The sequence below is a fragment of the Pteropus medius genome, unplaced genomic scaffold (genome assembly GCF_902729225.1).
Source record: "Pteropus medius unplaced genomic scaffold, Ma_sr-lr_union100, whole genome shotgun sequence".
In the NCBI taxonomy this organism is placed as follows: Eukaryota; Metazoa; Chordata; class Mammalia; order Chiroptera; family Pteropodidae; genus Pteropus; species Pteropus medius.
In genome coordinates, this window is record NW_024350325.1 from 172,284 (window position 1) to 199,774 (window position 27,491).

The 27,491-nt window shown below is 40.1% G+C and overlaps 1 protein-coding gene across 6 annotated transcripts in view; it reads right to left on the reverse strand.

The window, feature by feature from the left end:
* Nucleotides 1-27,272, reverse strand: part of FAT1 (FAT atypical cadherin 1) — a 126,188-nt gene extending 98,916 nt beyond the window's left edge. For 2 of the 6 annotated variants that reach the window (XM_039839243.1, XM_039839241.1), the window contains exons 1-2: nt 23,767-23,942; nt 6,552-9,834 (exon numbers count right to left, since the gene is read on the reverse strand). In XM_039839243.1, coding sequence (XP_039695177.1) covers nt 6,552-9,816 — 3,265 coding nt within the window. In that variant the 5' untranslated portion in view covers nt 9,817-9,834; nt 23,767-23,942. Of the gene's footprint in view, nt 1-6,551; nt 9,835-23,766; nt 23,943-24,287; nt 24,426-26,923 lie in introns of those variants that run through there. The other 4 variants (XM_039839242.1, XM_039839244.1, XM_039839245.1 and 1 more) reach the window with 3 other exon arrangements.
* Between the last annotated feature and the right edge of the window lie 219 nt (nt 27,273-27,491).

Sequence of the window (27,491 nt, forward strand, 5' to 3'; positions counted from 1 at the left end):
CAAACAAATATCTAAGTTTTAAAATCTATTCCACTTTTATATTGCAAGGCAGACAATATGTAAAAAACAGACCAGATATTGAGCATTATATCTCAGAAATCTACACACAGGCCATATTCATCAATTTATGAACACTCAACTCTCAAAACACTCTTAGAACATAAAAATGGTTCCCTGCCAAGAGGACTGAGAACATTGTTCACTCACTTTCGTGCCACCTACCAGATGGCGGAGGAGCAGCACACTGACAAAGCCAAGGCATCCAGGAGGACGATACAAGATAACAATGACTACAAGTAACTTGCTTCAAAGGGGAAGTGCAGATTAAGTTAACTTCAGTTCCTCTGTGAGTTAAAACTTGTTTTAAAGGTTAGGCAGGACCCTAACAATCATCTAAAACTTCGTTTCGATGAAAAAAAGGCTCCAATTAACATCTATACAGTTCAGACTCATATTTTTATTTACGAGATCGTACTTTTACAATTGCAAACACAGGTAAGACACCCAACCATCTCAACTAGACAGTGAAGCTCACTACCTATACCCTGCACGATTCACCCCTTACTAATCACTTCTTTGGAATAATCTTAAATTGTTTAAATGCCACCACTTCATAACTCTATAATCCTATTCTCCTAAATGTGCAAAAGAGCAACATGTCATCCTGAGAAAAATGTGATGGCGGAGCATTCTTACACTTAATAGTCCTTCAAGACCTCAAATCTAGGATGCAAGTCTCCAGCCCAGCCCAACCCAGTTCAGCCCAGAGTCTCATAGAAATAGCAGCTTTCAAATGGGCTTCCTTATTCTTTAAAGAGTGAAAGGCAGTACCAGGTAGTGCTTGCATGCAAGGCTCACTTTTCTGCCACTTAGTACCCAAGTGTCTTAGGAAAGTTATTTAACCTCTCTATGAATGTTTCCTTACTAGTAACAGGGATAACAGTATCTCTCTGGTCAGTGTGAGAATTAAATAAGTTAATATATACAGAGTGGTTAGAACAGCACCTGGTTGTAATACTCAGTGTCTGTGGTTTATTATTATTACTGATGTTCATCATCGTTACTTTCATTACCATTGAAACCATAAAGCCAAAGAGCCCAGACTGGAAGCTGTGTTTATTTCTAAATTCTGGCCTTTATATACCATTCAGGATTTATATATATAAGGGCATTGCACAGCCTCACGACATTCTGCTTCACAACATATTACCACCCCCAATCACAGTTCACAGAGCTTCGTAACCCAACTTCGCCCCAACCTGTATTCTTTCAGTACTTAAAGCATCACTCGTTAAATATCATGCAAAAAAACTGAAAAAAGCTGATCCTCTGTTTTCTCTGAAAACAAAATGGAATTTCCTAAGGATTTCTAATTAGATCCTATTTTCTCACCTTGAAATCCTCCTGCTTCAAAGGAGGATCCTTTCCCTAGTAGAAATTACTACCATGGCCTGCCTCGACTCAGAATCTCTCACACACACACACACACACACACACACACACACACACAATTAACCACGCACACACATGACACACGTGTTGTGATTTTTGGGTAATTCCAAACAGTGGTACCAAAGGAAGACACATAACAGGTACTTTCGCAATAAAGACTAATTTTAAATCTCACTGTGGCTAGGAATTTTGTTTCTTTTCTCTCCAACCTTTCTAGGAGAATAAAACTTAAGAACAGGACAGCAGCTGCCGCCACTTAAGGGAGGAGACAGCAATACAAAAGCCCTTTCACCAGCAAATTTCTTCACTCCCTAACCAGGCCTCCCACCAGTATCTATTTAAGTTCCTGCTGCCAGGAATTCTAGATCCAGCTCCAAAAGAGGTAATTGGTCTCACCACAGTAGACGACACTTCTAACGGCCACTCTTAACAAACTTTTTGGTCATGGCACTTGAGCCCATTAATATCCACTATATTTTATTTCCTGTCATGAGAGGCCCTACAAAAAAAACGTAAGTTGCTGGTTGTATGCAGAATACCCTACTCTCTGCTGGGAAAAGGGTTTTTTTTGTTTGTTTTTTGTTTTTTTTTAATAATAATAATAATTCAGAGTTCTGCAACCAGACAGAAGCCCCGGAAACATTCTCCTTTCACCGAGGTCAACAACAGGTTAGACTGGATTAGAATTCCCTTTTGTTCCCACTACACGAATGCACTCATCCTGTGTCCCTACCTAAGGAAGGCCAGGGGCTGGTCTCCAAATGGGTAATACACCCTCATAATGAGAATGTAGACAGATTCTCTTAAGAAAAAAGAAGCTCTAATTTCCCCTCCCATAGTTCATGAATGGTGATTTATCTTGTTGCAACAGCTGTACTTCCATATTAATTCATTCCAAGTCTTTTCATCAAAATGTCAATTTTAACCCTGAAACCAGGGTTGGGATTCTAAAAATAGCACAGCACTAATAAGTTTAGAGTTTGCTCTTATCTTAATGAAAAACGTGGTCTCCCCAAATAAGTAGTCAGAGGGAGAAACCCTCTTTTTGGGATGCAATATACTAACAGCCAAAAACTGAACCAAAATACTCAGACTAAAGGGAAAACATACTTATGGGCATCCCATTACCATACATACATCAGCGGAACAGACCTCAACTAAGCACTGCCTCAACACAAGTTTCTATTAACAATTTAAAAAATCTTTGGCTAATCATTTTTCTAGACATACCCATAGTTTTAAAAATTAGCAAATAGCTGTTAACTTTTTATTGGTGCTCAACTAATAATTAACTTGGATGGGTACCATCAGCCAAGAACACAAAGTCGAATGGATTCCATGAATCTACAGAGGGATGGCTCAAGATTCTATTCCGTGCTCAACTTTGAAGCTTACAACAAAGCAAGAATGAAGAATGATGAGAAGAAGTAGTCAGGCCAATCAAAACCTAAATGTGAAATCACACATGCTTCAAAGATACTGACTCCTCCAACATTTCTGTTAAATCTACTTTATAATAATAAAAAAAAAAGAAGGTAAATCTTAATGACAGAACTAGAGATGAGCTCTCTAACAAGATTGACTTTCCAAATAATTTTTCACATAACATTACCCCTTTTAAACCTCGCATGGATGAGCAATCATGTGGGCATGATTTGTCAGAACAATTCACTAACACCCAGAGACCTCTCCAGGAAAAGCATATGATATGGTGAGAGATTATCAAATGAGTCAACTGACTGTCACCCCCACACTGCAATTACAAGTTCCCTCCCTGAAAAGCCAATTAGCAAAATACGTACAAAATTCAGAGCTGACAGGACTGTACATATTTTAGGTAGTCCATAGAATCTCTATTTCTAAAAAAAAGTATTTTTCAGGGGATGTTTCAAATGTAAGCAGATTTTTTTTTTTTTTTTAAGAAAAAGAATTTTAAAAATGGTAAGAACTAAATTCAGATTTCTGAATGCATTCTCTGGTCTATAAAAAGCATACAAATGATATACATGCTTGATGATGTTGAAATAGTTAAACCACCATAAAAACTTGGTTATACTACTCAACCAACACTATGGTTAGGTCAAATACAAGATGCAGTTAACTGGGCAGGTTTTCGGTCTCCAGGGCCAAAGCAGTCCTGTGCAGGCCTGTATCAGGTAGCCCAGTATCAGATGCATGACTAGAAGAGAAGGTAGGAGCACAGCAGTAATGGGCAATGAGCAGAAAAGTTCTAGGAAAGTGCTAATGTCCTGTGGGGGTCCTCACTGCTGTTCTGAACCGCTCCTACTTTTCTTCCCCTGAAAGGCACCTCTCTACACTTCCAACCTGCCCTACAAATTAGTCAAACCCCAAATGAAAAATTAGCAGATCTAATTTAAGTATTTCCACTGCTCAAAACACACTGACTTTTCGTGAAGGAATTTTACATTATGATACCAATTGTCTTGCCAGGAATCTCTAAAATAACTTGGGCTGATAATTCTACTGCCAAAAATACATCTTGTAATAGATACCAGGCCCGTGTGTAAGTACGATTATATCATTTTTAATTTCAAAGAGAATATAAACATAAATCTGTACATTAGATATTTTCCTCTGTAAAGCAAGTGCTATAGAATAAATGATCTAAAAATTGTAGACTTTGCTCTCACCTTTAAATCTCAATATTTATACAAATGCAGAACAGTTTTATATATACTTACCAACCTCAATGCCCCCGACTCATGGCCTGGCCTCCCACTAAGAACCACTAAGAAAGTCTGGCACTGCCATTCAGCTTAAAAACTACTATAGATCTATTTCAGGATACTGCCATGTTGGGCAGTTTCCTTGTTTTTTCTTGGGAGTAAAAATTCTCCAATCTCTTAAGTTTATAGGTGAAAAATACTAGTTTTTAAATGAGTCTTTAAAAAGCAACAAAAATGCTCTTCACTTGAAAGAAAAAAAAACCCAGAAAGTAGTGCTCCTATAATTTAAGTCCTCAAGGAAATGTAAATTAAGATTTTGTTTCTATTTTCTGTCTGAACTTTAACTTACAACAGTTCCTTATAGGCTTTCAAAATCCACTTTAGAAAACGACAATGTAGAAATTCACAAAACACTTCATAGTTTCGGCTTCAGTCTTGGGTATTTTTCTATGTTGACACTGTACCTGAAAATTCTAATTCATGTTGAAGAGTATGACACCTCCACTTCCCCCCACCCAAAAAAAAGATCTACTCTAGATGAGTAATTACTAACTTCTGTTGGGTATGCTATTTTCTCTTGAATGGGTATTTTAGATGAGTGGTATAAAATCTATATATGTGTGTGTATGTACAAATACATATGTGTATTATACATACACATATAAAACACATGCTATTTAACTCATTAGAAAAAAAATCCCTTGAATAAATAAGAGTACATTATAAACATTATAGCATCGAAAATAACTTATTTCTAGGACAATAATTATATTTTTCATGTGCTATATGCCTATTAGATGTGGGAGCAGATAAACGGCATAGGTGTTGCCTTAAGAATTTATTTGTGGTATTACTGAATACAAACGAAATTTTAATGTAATAAAAAAATCTCTGAGAATGGGTACATTCATAAAAGAAACATCGGTGAGATTAATAAACAAACTGAACTCCATCTATCACTGATTAGTGCTGCAATTATCCAGTTTCCATCTTTTTCCTTTACCATTCTCAAAAGGTAGAATATTTAAAGTCAAAATAATCATTAATTTACTCTTTCATTCTTTGAACATTTAATGAACAGCTTCTACATTCCAGGCACTTTTGCTAGATGCTGAGGATAAAAAAATGCATAAGCTAAAAGCCTGCCCTTAAAGGTGGTTTGGGGGTAAATTCATGTGTTGAAGTCTTAATCCCCAGTAGCTCAGAACATGACTGAACTTGAAGATAGTGTCTTAAAAGAGATAAGTAAATTAAAATGAGGTCATTAGGGTGGTCCCTAATCCAATATGACTGGTGCCATAAAATGAGACAGACATACAGAGGGAAAGTCATGTGAAGACACAGAGAGAAGACATCCATCTACAAGCCAAGGAGAGAGGTCTGAGAGGAAACCTACCATGTCAGCACTTTGACCTTTAACTTCTGGCCTCCAGAACTGCGAGAAAATAAATTTCTGTTGTTTAAGCCATCCAGTCTTTGTTATGGCACTTTGTTATGGCAGCCCTAGCAAACCAATACAAAGGCTCGCACCCCATCAGAGGAGAATGGCAAATAACTATAGTACCTATGAAAAGCAGCTAAATTAGATCTATGCACAAAGTGCAAAACAATACATATTCTAGCATAAATGGCTGTCTTGGATGTTCTGGTTTGGGGACTTTATACTAGGTAAAAGAATATCATTAACGAAGCATTGCTACCATTTCCAAAAGATATTAATAGCCTCTAATACATGCTAGGAAGCTTCCCCACGTTATTTCAAATCTTACAGTAATTTTGAGCGGCCCTATCTTATAGTTGAAGAAAGTCGGTTTTAAGAAGATAAGTAACTTATCCAAAGATCACCCAACTGAAAACTGAAAGAGCCAAGATTCCAAGCTAGGTCTTCTCAATTCAACATTGAACTACCCTACATGTGCCTCTCAAACAAAACCTGAAGGAGGTACTAAGAAAAGCAGATCACACAATGGATGTGTCAGTACAGTTTTCTCTGTGTGCACTGCACAATTTTGCAGGTATGCAATAACCTCTGAATGGCACGCTAGGTGGTGGTAGTAACTATGTGAAGTCTGCAAACATAATAGCTTGAAAAATTTTGGAAGGGCTTCTCTAAGTTACAGCAAAACCACAAGATGCTTCTGATAAAGTAGAGTACAAACTTAGATATCAGTATCAGTGATCATGATTTCAATTTTTCCCTGTTTGTCACTCATTGTATGCTGATTCACTTAGGTTCCTTTGGTTCCATCTTCAAGGCTTACCACACATAAAGACACCTGCAGCAGGACAAAAAGCATGCATATGCACTTCTATACTGAGCCTCAACAGAGGCCAGTGGGGAATTGTGAAGGAACTATTTACTTTAGAAAAAAATGGGAGGGGAGATCAAAAGAGAAATAAGAACATATTTACCTGTTTCTTCGTCTATTTTGAAAACACCAACACCAGAACCATCTCTAATGGAATAGCGGACCTCCCCATCTCTTCCTGTGTCCTCATCATGAGCAGACACTGTCATGACTGATGAACCGACAGGGACATCTTCTTTCACTATACCCTTTTCCACAAAGCTGGAAAACACTGGTGGGTTTAAGTTCTCATTCACATCAATCACCTCAACTTCGACATAGCAAGTGGATGACAGAGAAACCGGCTTCCCTTTGTCTTTGGCCCTCACTGTGAGATTGTATACTTGCTTCTTCTCGAAGTCCAACTGCTGTACAATCCTAACTGCTCCGCTGAGTTTGTCCACATCAAAGTTCCCTTCTCCATGGTCCAGGAGACTGTATCTCACTTGACTAGACTGCCCAAGGTCAGGATCATAGGCCTCTAACCACATGATTATGGTTCCTTCTGGAAGGTCTTCTCGAACTTTCACACGGTAATTAGGTGGAATGAACCGAGGGGGGTTGTCATTAACATCCTCTAATGAGACCTTCAAAAGTACAATGGAAAACAATTGAGGTTCTTCTGTGGCTTGATCCCGGGCTTCAATCTTCAAGTAATGCACGGGCTGCGCTTCACGATCCAAAGGGTACACTACCCTGACAACACCAGTCATGCTGTCGATTGCAAATTTATCTGTGTCTGTGAGAATAGAATAAGTCACGTGTCCATTTGACCCGAGATCTTTATCTGTGGCTTCAACCTGGATGATTTCACTATTCACCTCCTTGTCTTCACTCACTTCAACAAAATAGCTCTCCTGTAAAAACTCGGGAGGATTATCATTGGCATCAAGAACTCTGATATCCAGAAGATGCCAAGCGGCCTTCTGTGGTATCCCAAGGTCGAATGCTGTAATATTCAGGGTATATTTGTCTGCTGTTTCACGATCAAGTGGAGATAAAATTTTTAGCATTCCAGTTTCCATGTCGATAATGAAGCAACTATCCTCATTTCCTCCAGAAATAGCGTAGACCAATTTTCCATTGAAGCCAGTATCGGGGTCGGTAGCATTCATGAAAATTATGTTGGAACCCACGGGACGGTTTTCCTTCACCTCAATACCGGTTGGGAGAGAACTTCTAAACTGTGGTGTGTGAGCATTGACAGAGTGAGAATCAAAGAAAACGTCCTCGACCTCTCCTTGACTGTGTAATCTATTTGCCTGCAGGAGTTTCTCTGCCAGCATTTTGGCAACGCCAGTCTCTTCACATTGCAAGTTTACTGGCTTGCGACTGACAGCCACAGTTATGTTGATATATAATGGTGTGGCAAAATTGTCTCCATCTGTAGCTGTAATTCTCAGACTATGAAATGACACCTTTGCACCTAAACCATCCATCAGTGACTGCTTTAATGACAGTACCCCAGAGTTGGGATTTAAGCTAAACAAATCTAGTTCATTTCCAGCTTCAATCTGATAGTGGACCAACTGAAGTTCATCAGCGTCAATTGCAGAAACAGTAGTTATTTGCTCTCCCACGCCTAGGTCCCTGGGAATTGTTCCTTCACAATTTATTTTCTCAAACAAGGGTGTATTATCATTCAAGTTATTGAGAGTAACTGTAGCAAGGACTTCAACTTCCCGGCGGTATGGCAAGCCCCAGTCTGACGCTCGAATCCTTAGGGTATAAACCCGAGGCATCAGCTCATAGTCCAAGTTTTCCGAAGTACTCACAGCACCAGTGAAATGATTAATCACAAATGGCACAGGATTTAAATTTGCAATACTGTAAGTCACATACCCATTCTCACCCTCATCGGGGTCTACAGCACTCACACTCATGACAGTGGTGCCAATGGGCACATTCTCATCAAAAGATGCTTTGTATGCTGTCTGGGTAAATTCAGGGGGATTGCTATTAGCGCTTATGACTTTAACCAAGACCCTGGTTGAGGCTCTTTTGTCACTTGTTGTTACTTCAAGTTCAAAATAGGATGCCTGCTGTCTTTTAATTGGTTCTGAAATGGAAATAAGACCAGTGTTGTGATTTAAACTGAATTTAGCTTTTCCAGGTGCACTTTTGAAAACATATCTCAAATGAGAATAACTAGGCATGGCTTTTACCATGACCAGAGGTGTGTTGGCAGGAGCAAATTCACTTATTTCTGCTCTGTAAACATCTTTTTCAAACCTGACTGGTCCAGCTTTGAACTGTGGAGAAGTCACATGAATTACTTTCACAGAAGAGAACTGGGGAGGAGTTCCTTTATCTTTAGCCTGAAGTGTCAGATTGTAGCCAAAAGGATAACTGTCCCAATCGATGCCACCAACTGCTTTGACTTTATATTCTTTACTCCCTGGAGAGGACCTCACTGTTCTAAACTGTTGAAGGAGGTCACCTGCCACAATGCTTAAAGAAGCTATTTCCCCATTGGCACCCTGATCACAGTCATCTACTGTTATGACTGCATATGTTGGGTCCTTCTCAAGTTCTGACGGTGATAACGTCACTGCTGTTATCGCAGGAGCACATTCGTTGGCCTGTTCTACATGAACTGTTAGTTTGGCCATGCTGCTGATACCACTGCTACCATACAATTTCATTCCACGGTCCACAGCAAGAATTTCCATCTCATAGAGCTGGGTCTCCGCATAATCAAGTCTACCAGTCAAAACTACTGCACCACTGGTTGGGTGAATAGCAAACATGTCTGTTCGGTCTTTAAAACTGTAGTAAAATTCTCCATTGGTTCCTATGTCTGCATCTGTGGCACTGACTCTTGCAATACTGGTCCTTATGGCTGTGTTTTCAGGTAAAGAAACACTGTATGAGGTGGGTGAGAATAATGGCCTCAGGTCATTTGTATCCAGCACTTGTACCCTGACCACTGTCCGTGCTTCAGCATTAGTATTTTTTTCAACTGCTTTGACCACCAACATGTAATGGTCTTTCACTTCTCTATTAAGAATAGCTGTATTTCCTCCTTTGGTCCTTATTCTTAGAAAGCAAAAGTCTCCAAGAATGTACTCTTCAGCTTTGAATAGATTTTCATTGTCTCCCGAGACAATTTTGTACCTTAATTCCCACGATGGATCTGTAATGTAAATGCCCATCTTTACAGGATGTCCGACATAGGTTTTAGCTGCAGAGTTTTCATGCACAGTGACATTGTACTGGAACTGTGTAAACTGTATGGGAGTCTGTTCACGTGACTGGCTCCCATCACTGTCTCCAAAATGTTGGAGGAGGAGGAGCAGAAGCAGAAGCACCACCAAAGGTCTCCCCATCGCTTGACACTCAGGAACCTAAAATAGAAAAAATAAGAATCATTATTTTGGGGAAATAAAAAAAAAATGCAAATTTATTTCTTACAGCTCATTTTAGACCTTACATTTTAATAAAATATTTAAAGTATTTTCTACCCAGGTGGACTATGAATAAATGCAATGGTTGTAGTTTTTTTTTTTCCAATATAAGTATCAATGCTGTTATTTCTCTAGAGTTATTAAGTTTAAGAATCTTTTTTCATATTTTAGTGACTCAAAGAATCCTAATGAGCATCAGATGAAAGACTGCCAACTGTAGTGACTAAATTGCATCCTTATATTTAAATCTTCAAGGCAAATATAAAAAAAGTTAAAAAGGTAGATAATTACACTGTTTGTGTTCATTTATATACAATAAATACTCAAAAGCTCACAATTATGCCACCACAGTATCCTGAGCATGAGAAGCTTAGAAAACGACTAATTTAAACAACACAAAACTCTCAACAGTGGTTTTATATGACATCCTGTAACGATAGCTTGTAATCTCAGTTCAAAATTTATCCTGAAATTATTTCTTTATACGAATGATTAAGTTCACTCCCTACATAATGTAAGGGTTTACTGTCTCACTTAGCATCATATAACTATTTAAGTGTATTAAAATAATTATTTCATTCAAGCGTGATGCTGAGGTCATTTCTGAACTATCACAAGCCTCCCCCCTCCCCACAAAAAAATGTCCGTTTACAAAAGGAAAACCAGTAGCTTGAGGACGAACAGAACTTCTCCTCGCCGAGTCAGCAAAGCACATCTCACCAACCGCATCAATGTTTTATCACCACTGCCAGCAACCAGTGCCTACTGTCTCGGGGTAACTGAATAACCTGTCACCCGAGCACAAGACACACACACAAAGAGCCAAATCATCTAACCTTACACACATAAAGGGCCTAATCAATGCAGCAAGGTGGTAGGCACTGTGGGAGAAACAGAGGGAGAAGAGGAAGGAAAGGACACATGAGAAAGGGACATATGAAGGGAAGCGGTCCACAGGGCTGAGGTCTGGCACGAGAGCAGGACAATGATGTTCAGATCAACTGCTCCCCTAAATGCCAACAAATTCACCTCATAAATCAATGTATCTTTACAAAACATCCCAGCACTGAGAATAGAGGACAGCACTGTACCCTTGGAAAAGTGACTCTCAAACGAATATTCGCAAAATGTGAATGATACCAAAAGCGAAATAAACAGCAGACTGGAGGGCTGGTTAAACAGCCAGGTTGAAATTAGTATGGCGACATTAATTTACAGTACCTCACCTCAGCTAGCTGCTGCCAACTTTGCCCCATTACTCATTTCATTAGGGAAAAAAAAAAATGACCTGATATGCTGAAAGCAATTAGAAGCTTAACTAATATTGAATCATGTTCAAGTTGGGCATCCTAACTTGTTCTTTAGCTCTCTTGTTTTTTTCAGATCAGCAGAGAAAGTAAGGAAATTAGATTTTTGGCCTCTAGATGAACAATTAAGAAAATAAGAAAATAATTTAAAACAAAATAAACAATTTCCCCCAAAAACTATTTCTTAGTTTGGTCAATAGTTCTAATACCCAGGGAAATTTGAATATTATCTAATGAGCCAGTAATTTTTATCAAAACAAGTGAAAACTTCAATTCAGTTCCTCATACAGATATTGAGAAACTGCTATGAAACAAACCATGAAAGGTACATAGAATTAAAAACAATTTTAAAAGACAGAGATCCCCATCTCAAGGCATTTACAAAGTAGGAACACACACACACACACACACACACACACACACACACACACAAAAGAAATGCTTTAAAGAACACTTAAAAAGATGATGTTAAACAACCATTATCTTTTGTTTCAGGAAACATTATTACTACCCAGTTTACAAAAAAGTATTATACCAGAATTCTACTGCAAGCAACTAAAATATTTTTTTGCTTAATTTTACATAAAAAACATTATGAATTAAAAAGAATAAACACTCTATATGTTGATATGTAAAGATGTCCAACATACTAAATGGAAAAACTAAACTGATCCCATTTACGTTTGTAAGAAAGTGTGAGGGGAGAGATAAATTGTGTGTAGAGTATATAAAGGTGTTTTAAAAAAAAAAAAAACAGAAAAATTCTCAGAAGATAAAAATAAAATGTTAACAGTGGTAATTTGTGGAGAATAGGTAGCTGGAAGAACGTTTACATTTTCATTTTTCTATATGAATTTTTTGGCATGTTAGTTATCCTTATCATTCACTCACTCGCTTCATCAATTATCTGATTTGTTCAATGAATATTTAATGAGCGCCTACTATGTGTAAGGAACAGTTCTAAATGCTGGGGATTCAAAAGTGAACCAAGCAAACTACCAACAAATCCTCATGGTAGATACATTTCCTTGTGACAAACAAGTAAACAAAAAGACGCTGATGATTTGGTGCTAAGGAGAAACATAAATAGAGCAGAGAGAATGTGGTCAAGAACCTGAAAGGAAAGAGAGAAACCTAACTTCAAAAAGACCAGGGTTTCTCAGCCTCAGCACTATTGATATTTTGGAATTTTTTTTTGAGGATGGGGGCAGAGGAAGAGCTGTCCCAGGCACTGTAGGATGTTTAGTATTATTCCTGGTCTCCACCCACTAGAAGCCTGTAGCAACGATCCTCCAAACCCCCTCCAGCCTCGCCCAACTAAAAATCTCTCCAGACATTGCCATATGTCCCCTGGGGCTCAAAATCACCTCCAGGAGAGAAGTCTAATTAGAAAAACAACAAAGGGACCATTGTGGCTGGAGCACATGGGTAAGGGGAGGGCAGTAATGGATTTTTTTTAAAATAAAATTTTAATTTTAGAATAGTTTCAGATTTACAGAAAAGTTTGGAAGATAGTTTCCTCTACTGTTAACATCTCACATTATTATGGTACATTTGTCACAACTAGTGAAGTAATATTGATACACTGCTATTAACCATTTAAGTCCAATACCCTTTTTCTGTTCCAGGATCCCAAACAAGACCACCACATTACATTGAATCATCATATCTCTGATTCCTCTGGAATGTAAGAGTTTCTCTAATTTTCCTGGTTTTTAATGACCTTGACAGTTTTGAGAAGTACTAGTCAGGTATTTTGTAAAATGTCCCTCAATTGGAATCTGCCTGATGTTTTCCTCGTGATTACACTGGGGCTATGTGTTTGGGGGGGAGGGCGGAGAGGGAGATCACAGAGGTGAAGTGCCATTTTATTGCATCATATCACCGTGACTTACTGATACTGACGTTGACCTTGTTCACTTAAAGTAATGCTCAGTCAGGTTTTTCCACAGTAAAGTTACTCTTTTTCCTTCCTTTCTGTACTGTACTCTTTAGAAGGAGGTCACTAGGTGCAGCCCATACTTAAGAGATGGAGAATTATGCTACATGAATTATTTAGAATTCTTCTACAAGAGAGATTTGTCTATTCTCTCCCATTTATGTATTTACATCCAATCATTCTTTTAGGTCAGTACGGACTCATTGATGAAGGGTGATTTTTAAGACTGAATTTTACTACAAATAAAACGAGAAACTACTTGGGGATGTTGAACAGGGAGTGGCATGCTCTAACTTAAAGTGGAGAGTGGCTCTGGTATCTGCGTTGAGAAGGGAATGCAGAATGACCATGGCAAAAGCTGGAGGGAGGTCAGTTAGAAAGCTGCTACTGCAACAGTAGAAGTGAGAGACCACAGTGGCTTGACCCAAAAAAGGTTATGGTAAAGGTAGGAAATTCTGGATCGATTTCAGGATTTGCTGATGAATTGGACTGAGGGGCTGAGGCAGGAAGAGAAAAGGAGAAGTATCAAAGAAGATTCCAAGGATTGTGTGCTGAGCAAGAACTAATAAGCTGTCAGATACTGAAGAGGGAAGACAGAGAGGAACAGGTTTTCAGGAGTAAGATGAGTTCAATTTTGGACAACTTGTAACGACTGAGTGGGCAGATAGACATGTGGGAGAGGTCTGGCCTGGTGACATAAATTTGAGAGTGGTGAGAATATAGAAGATGGTATTTAAAACCACAAAACTGAGATTACCAATGGACAGAGCACCGATAGAGAAGACACCAAGGACAGAGCCCTGTTGCTCCCCTAGAATTTAGACGGCAGCAGAGAAGAGGAACCAGTGAAGGAGCTACAGCAGCCTTTGAAGAAGGAGAAGCAAGAACAGTTGAGTGGTGTGATAAAGACATGATAAGCAAATCTTTTTGAACATCTGAAGCCTAACATTAGAACTTGTAAATAAATGACCTATAAATACTGGCTGGTGTCACACTGTTCCTACCAGCACCACTGAAAGGCCCTGGACATCCCCATCACCCCCCAGGAAAACATCCAACGTGTCAAGTGATTGAAGCTGTTCCCCTGCCATGGCATCTCACTCATTCAGTCCGACCACAGCCTCTGCCACCACTCACTTCCCTCTCACAACTGGAATTCCAAACACCTCCATCACCTTTCACAACTCACCTGCCACAGTGCTCATGGGACACACTGCAGCTGGAATAAACTTTCTGCACCACATACATAACCAAGAACTTTAAAAACCTTAAATGTACTTGTGCAAAGTTGGCTAACAGAATGCCGTTATGATTCAAATAATTTATTAAATATAGTTCTTTTGATCAGAAAAAGGGTCTACTTTTTAGGATACTGTTAACCTTATAATAATGTAACCAAGAACTGTGAACTCAGGTTTCACTACAAAATGCCATGATCAAAAAATAAACAGAAATAAACATAAAACTATGGCTGTTATTCTGTACAAAACAAACAATAAAGCTGTAGGGGAAAAAAAAAACAGTACTAATACCATTTCATCTAAAAAGTATGTTATTACCTAGAGTTCATGCTTATGAAAATTAAGCTCCAAAAACCATTTTAGCCAGAGGCTACACTTTGATATTTAGAAGGTGATCACACTACTTGAACTCACAGTAATTTAGTATTTCTTCCATGCATTCTCCAAAGCGAAAATAAAGAATGTTTACTTAGTTCAGCCTTTAGGAAAAAGGGCCTCAGGTCCAAAGCTTAAATTTCTTTAGTAGAGATCTCTAAAAATCCATAAATAAAAGAGAAAAATAATTTTCCTAGTAGGACTCAGATATTAATATGTTCATATTTCTTCATCAGGGAGGACTTCATGTAAAGTGTTACAGTCAATTACTGTGACTGCACATTCTTCACAAAGCAGAACACAACCCCCATGCCGAGAACATGACTGCATAAATTCAAATATTTAGGTCTAAAGCGAAAGACTCGGAAGGGTTTCATATGCTCGGAGACAGGACATTAGGTGGGCCACAGCATCACACAACGCATAAATTCTATTCAATGCTGCATATTAATTATTTAGAGGTCACAATTCCTACACACGTCATTAGTCATTCTAGCCCTCTGTGCAACTGGTAAACAATATTAAACTTCTCATTCCATATACAATAATAAAATTACACACAAAAATATCCAAGAACTTTGCATTCTCCTTCATCATGCTCTCTTATATACTTCCATTTTGTATGGATATCTTATAAGAGCGCCACTAGAATTTAACTTACTATTGAAATTTAGAACTTAATGTTCAGTTTGAATAGTGTCACATTTTTAGAGTATTTTTTAAAGAAGTCTAAATTGAGAGGAAAATAATATTGTCAAAGAAAAATGTCATGAAGTTGTCAAAAAACAAAATATGAAATTAAATGACTCGTTTTTTTAAAAAAAATATTGTATATTTAATAAATGTTTAATGATCTCTAAAATCACTTAATAGGCGTCAAATACAAGTATTGTGTCTTACTAAGAAAGCCTGTTACTTAGCTATAATCAATTCACAGCTTCTAGATAACATTAAAACAAAAAAAAATACATAATTTTCTATTTACATTATAATAGTCATTGACAGTACTTTTAAAAGCTTTTGTTCTTACACTGAAAAATTAATGGGTATATCTTCTTTATTTTCTGGGTACACACTGAATCTTTTTAAGCCATCTTAATACGTTTTAAGCAGCCTTAGGCTTAATATGTATCATTTATTACTTCTGGTAACTCTTCTTAGTTTTGATTGGAGCTGCAGTAAGTCTGATGACTCTGGCAATAACTTATTTCAAATGTTGCCTTCAATGATCAACAATTGATTCCAATTTAACTGAAAACAGTCTTCAAACTACTGATACTGATAGTGAGGAATTACAAAATATCTCTCCTCAACACATTATAACTCTTTTTCAGAACTTAAAAATGTCCACATTTACATGATATAGTCAATCCAAAATAATTTTTAAAAAGTTTTCTCACCCTTAAGAAAGTTAAACAGACTTCCTAATTTTTAAATAGCCTCCATTCAAAATCTACTATGTAATTTACCTACTACATGAAACTATTAAACATGCCTGGGAGCATTATGAAGGTGACTGTTTCTAGCTGTTCTGTGCTTTTGTGACATAAGAGATGAGACAGGCGAACAAGGGCTGTGTGTACATTTCTGACTGGGCCAGGCATCCTTTTCTCTCCTCACACACAGAAACGTCCACTATTACTCAGCCTCCAACCACTTTCTCCTCATCCATATTCCAGGGCAAATTTTATCCACGGAGAAGCTCAATAAACAAACTGTTTACCTCTTGTGATTTAAGACCATCTCACCTAATGTATTTTTCTCAACAAAGAGAAATCATTCAAATGATGTTTTGGTAGGGTAACCAGTGGTTAATACTGGCCACTTCTTCCACCCCCGAATTAGTAAGGCTTTATTACAGGTCAAATTATGATGCTCCTGTGTGTTTAGGTACACGTACAAGCATTTCACTAAATAACGGATAAGAAATGTGAATGTTTAATATATAATAAAACAAAAGTCGTCAGGTAGAAAGTCTGTCCTCTTCCCCACTTTCAAAAGTTCCCTTCCCCTATTCTCTCTTCTTTCCACATCACAGAGGAGATGGGACCCACCCTACTCACTAATAAAGACACTCCTGATGCCATAAAATTCTGCCTCTTCTACATCTCTTTCCTAAATTTTCTCTCCCACTTAAACATCACACTCAAAGACCCCTTCTCTACTGCCATCTTTTGCAGTCTACAAATACACATAGGTTCATCCCTACCTAAAAATAAACTTCCTTCAAACCTTTACTTCTTTCAAACTAACACCCTGTTTTCTTTCTAATGCTGCAAAGAGTTCCAAAAAAGTAGTTTCTTAGTGCTACCCTGACTTCTTTAGAATTCCCTCACCTCTAAAAGCATGGTTTCTGCCCTCAACTGCTCTACAAAGCCTCAGATCCACTCTGACACAAGCTAGTATCGAATCAAATGTCTTTTTTCTCAGTATTCATTCTCTTGAAATTAGTGTCACATGTGACACTATTCATCTCTCTTCCCAATACCCTTGTGCCCCTTATATTGCCACAGACTTGCCTAAAATAAAGAGGCAATCCATAACATATAAAGAAAAAATAACACAATTTTCCTGATTCTTTTCAATACTCTTTTATATTCTATACTGACTCTTTCAACCTTGAAGTCTGGCACTGCAAGCTTCTGTCTTCCAACTCTTTGTATACATGTACATATTATCACCTTTTAAGATCTCATCCACTATGCTTTCAAAAGGATCACCACAGAATCCCACATTCCAACCCTAAACTCCCTCAAGTACCATACAACACTCCTCCTGAGATACCATCAGATCTGTTATACAGCCTTTTCACCCACTCTCCACTGCAAAATACAGGTGTAACTAGAAGATATTGTGGATATGGTTCCAGGACACCCCAATAAAGAGAATACTGCAATAGAGCAAGTCACACAAATTTTTTGGTTTCCCAGTGCACGTAAAAGTTATATTTACACTATATTGTAGTCCTTTAAGTGTATAATAACATTACGGCTAAATAAGCAATGTGTATACCTTAAGTAAAAAATATTTTATTGCTAAAAAATGCTAATCATCATCTGATCCTTCAGCAAATCATAATCTTTTTGCTGATGGAGGGTCTTGCCTCAATGTCTATAGTTGCTGACTGATCAGGGTGGTGGCTGCTAAAGGTTGAGTGGCTGTGGCAGTTTCTTAAAATAAGACAACAATCAAATTTGCCACATTGATTGATTCTTCCTTTCACAAACGATTTCTCTGCAGTATGCAATGCTGTTTGATAGCACTTTACTCACAGTAGAACTGCTTTCAAAATTGGCGTCAATCCTCTCAAAACCCTGCCAGTGCTTTATCAAATAAGTTTACATAATATTCTAAATGCTTTGTTGTCATTTCAACAATCTTCACAGAATGTCCACCAAGAGTAGATTCCACCTCAAGAAACCACTCTTTGTGGTCATCCATAACAAGCAACTCTTCATTTGTTCAAGTTTTATCACAAGAGTGAAACAATTCAGTCACATTTTCAGGCTCCACTTCTAATTCTAGTTCTCTTGCTATTTCTACCACATCTAAAATTACTTCATCCACTGAATTCTTGAACCCCTCAAAGTCATCCATGAGCACTGGAATCAACTCCATACTCCTACTGATGTTGATATTTTGACCTCTTTCTATGAATTACGAATGCATCTACAATGATGAATTCCTTCCAAAAAATTTTCAACTTACTTTGCCCAGATCTATGGCAGCTATTGCCTTACAAAATGTATTTCTTAAATAATAAGACTTGAAAGTCAAAATACTCCTTGATCCATGGGCTGCAGAATGGATGCTGTGTTAGCAGGCATGAAAACAACATTAATCTCATTTGTACATCTCCATCAGATCTCTTGGATGACCAGGTGCACTGTCAGTGAGCAGTAATATTTTGGAAAAAAATCTTTTTGTCTGAGCTGTATGTCTCGACAATGGCTCAAAATACTCAGCAAACCATGCTGTAAATAAATGTGCTGTCATCCAGGCTTTGTTGTTTCATTTATAGTGTACAGGCAGAATAGATTTAGCATAATTCTTCAAGGGCCCAGAATTTTCAGAATGGTAAATGAGTGCTGGCTTCAACTTAAAGTCACCAGTTGCATTAGCCCCTAACAAGAGAGTCAGCCTGTCTTTTGAAGCCAAGAATTTACTTCTCCTCTCTAGCTGTGAAAGCCTAGATGACAGCTTCTTCCAATAAGGCTGATTTGTCTACATTAAAAATTAGTTGTTTACTGTAGCCACCTTCAATAATTAGCTTGATCTTCTGGATAACTTGCCACAGTTTCTATATCAACACTTTCATGTTATGGAGACAGCATCTCAAACTACATGAACCAACCTTTCTCTGCTAACTTTAAACTTTTCTTCTTCAGCATTCATAGAACTGAAGAGACTAAGGGCCTTGTTCTGGATTAAGCTTTGGCTTAAAGGAATGTTGGGGCTGATGTGATCTTCTATTCAGACCACCAAAACTTTCTCCCTATCAGCAATAAGGCTTTCACATCATTCATGTGTTTACTGGAGTAGCACTCTTAATTTCCTTCAAGAACTTTTCCTTCGCATTCACAATTTAGTTAATTGGCGCAAGAGGCCTAGCTTTTGGCTTCTGTTGGCTTTTGACATGCCTTCCTCACTAAGCTTAATCATTTCTAGCTTTTGATTTAAAGTGAGAGACATGCGACCCTTTCTTTCACTCAAACACTTAAGAAGCCATTGTAGGGTTATTAATTGGTCTAATTTCAATATTGTTGTGTCTCAGGGAATAAGGAGGCCAGAGGAAAGGGAGAGATGGGGGAATGGCTGGTCGGTGGAGCAGTCAGAACATACACAATATTTATTAAGTTCACTGTCTTATTTGGGCATAGTAACAGCACCCCAAACAATTACAACAGAAACATCAGAGACCACTGACCACAAACCACCATAACAAATATAATAATGAAAAAGTGTGAAATACTATGAGAATTACCAAAATGTGACAGAGAGAAGTGAGCAAATGTCACTGATAGACTTGCTCAATGCAGTGTTGCCGCAACCCTTCAATCTGTAAAAAAATGCAGCGTATACGAAGCGCAATAAAATGAGATATGCCTGTAACAGGGATTCCACTGTATTTTCCCATTCCAGTGAAGTTTACCTCCCACATTTGCAATCTAAGAAGTTAAATTTAAAAAAGAGGGGTAGGGAGGCTGGGAGACATAAAACTTGTGATCTAGCCTCGAACTTTTCACTGATTAACTGTGTGAGTTCAAGAAAGTTGTTTAATCTTTGGATTCCATTTCTTTATTTGAAAAACCAGAGACTGGCCTAAAATCTTTAGAGCTTCCTACCCTCCACAGATAACACATTCATATTCTCATTCTCTCCCTTTCTGCCTTCCCCCCACCTCTCTCTCTACATATATCTCTCTCTCTCCCTCCTTCCTCTAAATTCTCTCTCCTTCCCTACCCCACTCTCTCAAAATTCAGAATTTCTATGATCTTTTAGTCTTAACTACCAAACCTTCATATCTACCAAGTTAGGCAGAGTTGACATTTTTTTTCTTTCTCAATTTCTCAAAACTGTTCCCTTTCCATTTCTCCTGCTGCCACCTAGTTCATATTTGTCTTTGTTCGGGCATAGCATCTCCATAACTTTTCGGTATTCCTGTTTTCTGGTCCCCATACTATTTAGCCTATACACTGCAATCAAATTAACCTCATTAAAACTTCTTTGTAATATCATTCTCCAGTTTGCAAATATTCGATGTTTCTCCTCAGGTTGCTGATTAAGTATGTTCTTCTTAGCCTTGTATTAAAGACCTTCGATATTCCGACTTCTACCTACTTTCCTAATTTAATCTCCCAATCTTACTTCCTATTTTAAACCAAAAAAAAGTATACTTTCCACAGGCTTGAAACAACCCAACTGTCCTGAGCTGATGAAACCTAGTGGTTCAGACTCTAACTTATAACATCTCCACTCCTTCCCTTTTAAAAGATAATGCAAACATTACTATTTTATTTTCTCTTGTCCTTCATTCCTCACATACAATTTAGTTATTTTCACCTTTTTCTTCGACATTTATTTCCTTCTCTTCTTAACCCTTGTCTCATTAAAATTATCCTCTCTGTCTTTGTAAACCAATGTAAGCCCTAGTCATGGTTTATCTATGTTCTCTCCACACAAAGGAAAAAGACAATTCATAATCAAATGAAAACAGGATTAAAGAAGTACTGATGATAAAACCACCAACCCTCTTCCTAAAGATAACATGGCATGCTTAGGTCTCAGGTCTCTTTTCTCACCATTTATCACACCACAATCAAGTCACAACTAATGCTTAATCCTTAAAACTGACAAGTAATTAAGGTCTCTACAACTGGCTTTACACATGTCATTTCCACTCCTTGAATTAGTCCCTCCTGATTCACTCTTCCCTCAGCTCTCACCCCATCCTAATATCTACCTACCCCACCTCACTAAGGTGACATGATGAACTACCCTGACCCTGATGGATCTCTCATCGCACTGGATATAGCTGAATGTTTATTTGTTCTTCTCCACTACTGCACTGTGAGCTCCTTGAGGGCAGGAAAGATGATTTGTTCATAGTCAGCTGTGTCTGGCCCAGTCAATGTTTGGCGCAGAGGAGATCCACAGGCGTTGGGTTCATAAATGAACAGATGGATGAGGATTAAGAATGGTAGGCAGGACTGAAGGAGGGGAAGGAAGAAAAGAAGGGATAATGTGGGATAATAATACATTCATCACTCCAAAATTAACAGAAAATCCAGGTGCAACCACCAGGCCTGTAACAACACTGCAGATGGCTGCCCTGGAGATGGTTCTAATTTCCAGCAGCTCAGAAAGAGGTCACCACCCATCTCAAAATGCTTCCAAATTGGCTAGAGGCAATGCCAGATCAGTGTCTGTACTGTAGGACTTATTATGAAACTCTTTACTTGAATATTCCATGAAGGATGAGGATTAAATAATGACTGATTTTCCTAAGTGGTTTGTAGAAGACATTTAATTAAAGATTTATCTCCACATATATAATAAAGTTTGGAATTAAGCAAAAATGTTGGCAATACACATAAATCTGGGACTTAAAAAGTAATTTTTAAAATACTTTAAAATGTGAAATATACTGATTCTTTATCTGATTAAATATATTTTCAAAATAAAAAGTTCCTCTTAGATATGAGAAAATGGCAACTTTCTGATCTTAGTTAAATGAGTTACCAGCATCACTCATTTCAAACACTCCTTTCCAGTGCCTAAGGATAAACTAACACTTGCAAATTCAACAATTAAGTAAGACAAAAAGATATAGTTTGGCTTCATCATCTATATAAGTTGGTCAAAAGAGAGCTAACCTACTGCAATTTCCCACTCATAAAGATTAAACACGCACCTAAGCATTATGGCTTCCAGCTACTGTATCAGGTCCGTAAGGCCACAAAGTAGGCCACCGAGACAACATTTAATGCACAATAATGCACTAATTTGATTCAGTTTCTGACTTTATGAGAAATCAGCCAAACCTGGGTGAGGGAAAAAAGTGGCAGTGGACTTGATAAGGGAGATAAAACATACTCGGTAAGATCCCTTTCACCTAGAATATTCAAAGACACAACTGCTCAAAGGTGGCTCAAGAGCTAAGTCTAAACACATACACTAAAAAGGTGGGGGATCAAAGGAATGAAAAGTGTTAGTTTGCACCGAATTTTTAGATTCCTCTTTTGGCACCTGCCCATCACATGGATTTAAATAATCTAACATAAGAACCCACAGGGGGTACTTCTAATGATTAATTAAAAGATACAAATGAAAATACAGTTGGCCTGAATGATTTTATTTAGTTCTCTAACAATCTCACTTCCTTTCAGAGTGACAAAAAATTTGGCTCATTTAAGATGTTCAGTTTTTCAAGAAACGGGTACACAAATGCACACTTTATTCAAATCAAACTTCAAACTTGTCAAATGCCACATCTGGCATAACAGTTATATCAACTGTTTTTAAAATTATGTTACCTTTTAAGTATTTTCACATTCATTTTAAAGCTTAAATATATAACAAGAAAAAGTGAATAATAATTATAATTGTGGAACCAGAGCGGTCCTTCTAAAACACAAAGACAAAGCCAAATATCGGAATTAATCTATCTAATTCAAGAAACAAATTTTCATGAGTAACTGTAATAACTGGATCAGCTGAAAAACAACCACAACTTTATAAGTAAGATAGAAAAACATCACCATTACCTAGTTTTAACACGTGCATATATCTTAAACCTCCTGAAATCTGTCTCGGAATATATGAAGACTTAAGAATCTGATTTTATAAAATATATAAATAACGAGATAATGTGCTTTTTAAAACTTCTCCAATTATAACAGTCATTGTAAATATCCAGTTTTTTTAAAAAAAAATCTACCGAGCACCAGAGTTGCTTAACAAAAGCCACTTAATGAAATCATAGCTCAGTCACATGAAAAAAAAAAAACTTTGTATAGAAAATATTTATAAGTTTACTTTCCTAATGCATACAATTGCGTCCTTGTTTTCAAAGCCGTGCAATTCACATCACTGGCAACAAAAAATCTTAGAGACGACAGAAAGTTAGCTTCCTAGAAGAAAGCACTTTGGGTAAGAGCACTGAAGAACTAGAATCTCTTTAAAAACATCTCACGAGTTTCTCTTTCAGGAAATATAGAAACAAACTGATAAACAGCACATCGTGCAAATATGTAGCCCTGCAATTTATCAATCGCATCCATTCTATCTGCATTCAACCAGTTAGTAATTAAACCTCAGAGCAGCACTCCTTCGGGGCGCAAAACATCTGGGAGAACTCTGCGACTCCATTTCAAAGATGCCATCTCTTGACTACTGGCCTCTTTTCACCTCACCTCCGCTGTGGATACTATTTCATAAATGGTAAGAATTAACCTAGCAGCGAGATCAATTAAAAATCAGTTAAGTCCTTAGCAGGCTCGAGTGTTACCAGAGAGAGGGGCGTGAAGCGCGTTGGGGATGTTTCCCAGGTCCAGCGCGCAGCGGAAGTCCTCGCCCCGGGGCCGCCCGGTAGCTCCGCGCGGCGGCGCCGCTTTGATTTCCAGCAATGGCTCCAAGACCAGAGCCGTGCGGCGGGGGCCGCCGCCGCCGCCTGCAGCCAGCTCGCAGCAGCACCCAGCTCGCTGATTCTCATTCCGTTCACGTCGCGAATCATCCCCTCTCCCGCCCCACCGTCCCGCCCCCGCCTCCACGCCAAGCCACCGAATCCAGGGCCAGCACTGAACTTTCCAGTGGGCAGGCGCCACGGCACTGCCACCTTCTAGCCGGGCTCTTTCTTTCAACCCCTTTTCCAGAGCTCGGGAAGGAGCAGGCTCTGCAGTTTGGCAGTCTGAGTAAAGCACCCTTGCAGCCCAAAGGCCGCCACACCGATGCAGCAAGTTGCATGCCCCCAGGCGCTAGCAACCTCGCCCACCCACCCTCAAGCTCTAACTTCATTTCTATCAAACTTACAGCAAAGTTGGCCTCAAGTGGCGGTGGAGGCAGTGCTCTCGAGAGGCGCACACCTTGTCGCCTCAGCGTGCCCCCGAGCGGGGATCGGGTTTGCTGGGGGTCTCACCCGGCTGGCGAGTCCGCATGGTATGGCCAGCACGCCCCGGCCGCTGGCGCGCCCCTCTCCCAGGCAGCAGCTCCCCACCCACGCGCCCCGCTCCCAGGCCGGCGCGGGGTAGATCCCTCCGCCCGCAGCCACGCCCGCGAGCGCCGGCGCTCGTTTCTCCAGTGCGGAAACTCGATCTGACTTTCCCTGGCGGCGGGACTCTGAGCCCGCGGGTACCCGGCAAGGACGTCCCGCTACGGGGCAGAGATCCCCTGCTGCGTAAGCAGCCAACTCCTGGCGAGGAGACGAGCGAGTGAGTGCCCAGGGTGATCTAGCGACACTCCGAAGACCAGTGTGGGGTTGCTCTAGTGCCGATGTTAGGTTACGGCCAGCACAGATTTGTGCAGAGAATATGGAATGTTTCTTGCTAGGAAAAGCGAAACATTAGTTTCGCTCAAAAAAAAAAAAAAGTCAGCTAAGGCAATGAAAAGCTTCCCACGCCTACCTTTTAGAATCTTAGAACCTCAGAATTCCCAAATCTGATTGCTGCCTTCGGTTCCTGGGCTGTAATAGCTGGTGTGGGGGGAGGGGGGCCGCGTTGAGTTTAAAGCTTCCAAAAGGTCTGAAAAGGAATGCAGTTAGAACGGAATCGACTACCTTCTTAAATCTACATTAATATCTTGGGGAAAATGAAAGCGCTCCCTCCGCGACCTCTTTTACAGAGTTAGTTAGACCCTATAACCTCGCCGACCCTGGTTAGGAACCCCAACGCCGGCCTCCCCCAGCGGACACCCCCGACTGCTACATCTGCGGGACAAAAGGCAGCTGTGCCGCCTCGTGCGCTTTCCCAACCGGTAAGTCACACCTCGCAAGCTGTGAACCCAGTCTAACCTGAAACTACAAGTTCCCTAGGGAGAGAGGGAAGCCCGGGTGTCCAGATGCCCCCTCCGTGAACTCTCCCAACGCCAGAGCGCGCAGTCCGGCGTTCCCGGCTGTGAGCCCATCTCAGCGCCGGCAAAGCTCCAATCGCGGGGTCCGCGCACCCTAGATACAGCCGAAGCCTGGAATGCTCCCGGGCATTGGGAAAAAGCCCGGAGAAGAGGGCGGACATGATCTCCGAAAGTTTATGGGGCTCGAACATTTTAACATTGTGAGGACAAAGGGATCTGATTTCCCTGGAATTCGTAGACGGGGCTGCAGGGAGATAGGGGCGAGAAAATTTCCTTGGTTCAAAGTTATTGCAGTCTCCTCTTAAAGAAGGTGATTGAAAAAATAAAGGTGTCTAGCAGGTTATGGCTGGAAAAGAAAAATAATGCCTGCAGAATGAGTGTGCTGATTCGTAGCCCTAAGAGAACGTGGTGTATTCCCTGCTCACTATTTAGAATATACACAAACTCGCACACCCAACAAACACTATCATCCAAACACTTGGCCACAGCCATACTGCGCAAAGTGCTCCCGGAGTCACATGTCAATTTCATACTTGGAACACCTCGAAAGTAGGTGACCTGATCTCCAAGATCAACCAGTTTACGACCCTTGCCGAATTCTAACTGTTAACACAACACAATCTCACAAGACACACCAACGGGGAGGAGTCAAGACACCATCACGTAACATAAAATAACAAGATTTTTTAAATAGCACAAAAGAATTCTTGGAGAAAATTACCATTCATTCACATATAATGCTTACTCGAGCTAAAACATGTGTTTGAGAATCCCGATTTTCTAGGCTCACTGAGAAACCTAAATTGCTTGGAAGAAGTTGCACTTATTCGCCATAGGAACAGCCGAGAGCCAGAGATGGAGATTTCCTACTATGGTTCTGCCACGTTTCTTACTGATCCTTTAGCCCCAACGAAACGAAATAGAAGTGTGTTTTTGCTACCATCGAATTCTTTAACGTGACAGAGAAATGTAGTTCAAGCTCCACGTTTGTCCTTTTAATAGTGGACTCTCCCTAACCCTGTCCCCAAAGGCTCTTGGAATTTAGGAGACTAGGGGAACGTTTCCGAAAACGGCGCTTTCCTTCGGCACCGCCTCTACATCCAGGTTATGGCTGGGAAAGAAAAATAATGCCTCGGAATGGCCCCCCGAGTGTATGGTAAGTGAAGGCTGGGGTGGCGGCGACGGAGCTCACGCCCACGTCCCAGGACCAGGTCCAAGTTCGTGGTCCGCGAGGAACCCGGCAGGGAGCGCGCGCCTTGCCAGGTGTCCTGACTAGAGGGCGCTGTGCCACTGCGAATCACGCGGCCCCGGATGCGCCCTCCCTGGGCACCGTTTCTATAATAAGTTACGTTCAAAATAATGCACAAACAGCATAGCTTTTCAAGTTCTTTTGAACAGTGCTACGTATTTTATGAATTCAAAAACCTGTGCATACCGATCTTTCATTTCTGAGCCATGCACAGCCACATGGGAGTGCAGCTCGCAGAGCGGAGAGCCTATAGGATGCACACGCTTCACTGCACTAGCTTAGAGCCAAATACCCGTAATTTCATTTACTTAGAAACTTAAATACATAAGCTTGTACTAAACAAAGAACTCACCAGTCCACCCGAGTCCTCGGTGCTCCGCTTTAAAGTCCTTGGCAGCTCCGTAATCCTCACGCGATTTGGATATTTGTTAAAAGCCGTGCCTGAAGTACCAACTTTGCCTTCCTCTGATCTTCAGCATGTCCCCAACGAGGGTACGATCCGCCTGTGCTGCCCGGACCCAGGTGGCCACATCTCCGAAGGCGTCCTTCCTGGGTGAAACTTGAGCACCAAAAGAGAGCGAGATTAGAGTGCGCAGGGCTAGAGAGATAGCCAAAGAGAAGCCAAGTTTGTCAGGACATGCCCAAGCAGCACGCCGCGGAGTTTGGGAGTTGCGGCCGGGAGCGCGGCGGATCACCGCCTCTTTCCCCCCTCCCTCCCTCTTGGAGAAGCTGGGGGAGGGGAGGTGACGTCAGCGCCCCGCCTCGCTCCTCTCCCCGCGGCGCGGAAGGGATACTCTCGTGGGGTGCGCCTCCGGGACAGTAGCGGCAGCCAGCTGGGAGGCTATAGCAGGCTCTCCTGCATCAGTTGCGGTCCCTCCCGCGCAGCGTCTGCCGTTCTCTACTCCGCCGTGTCTCCTCGG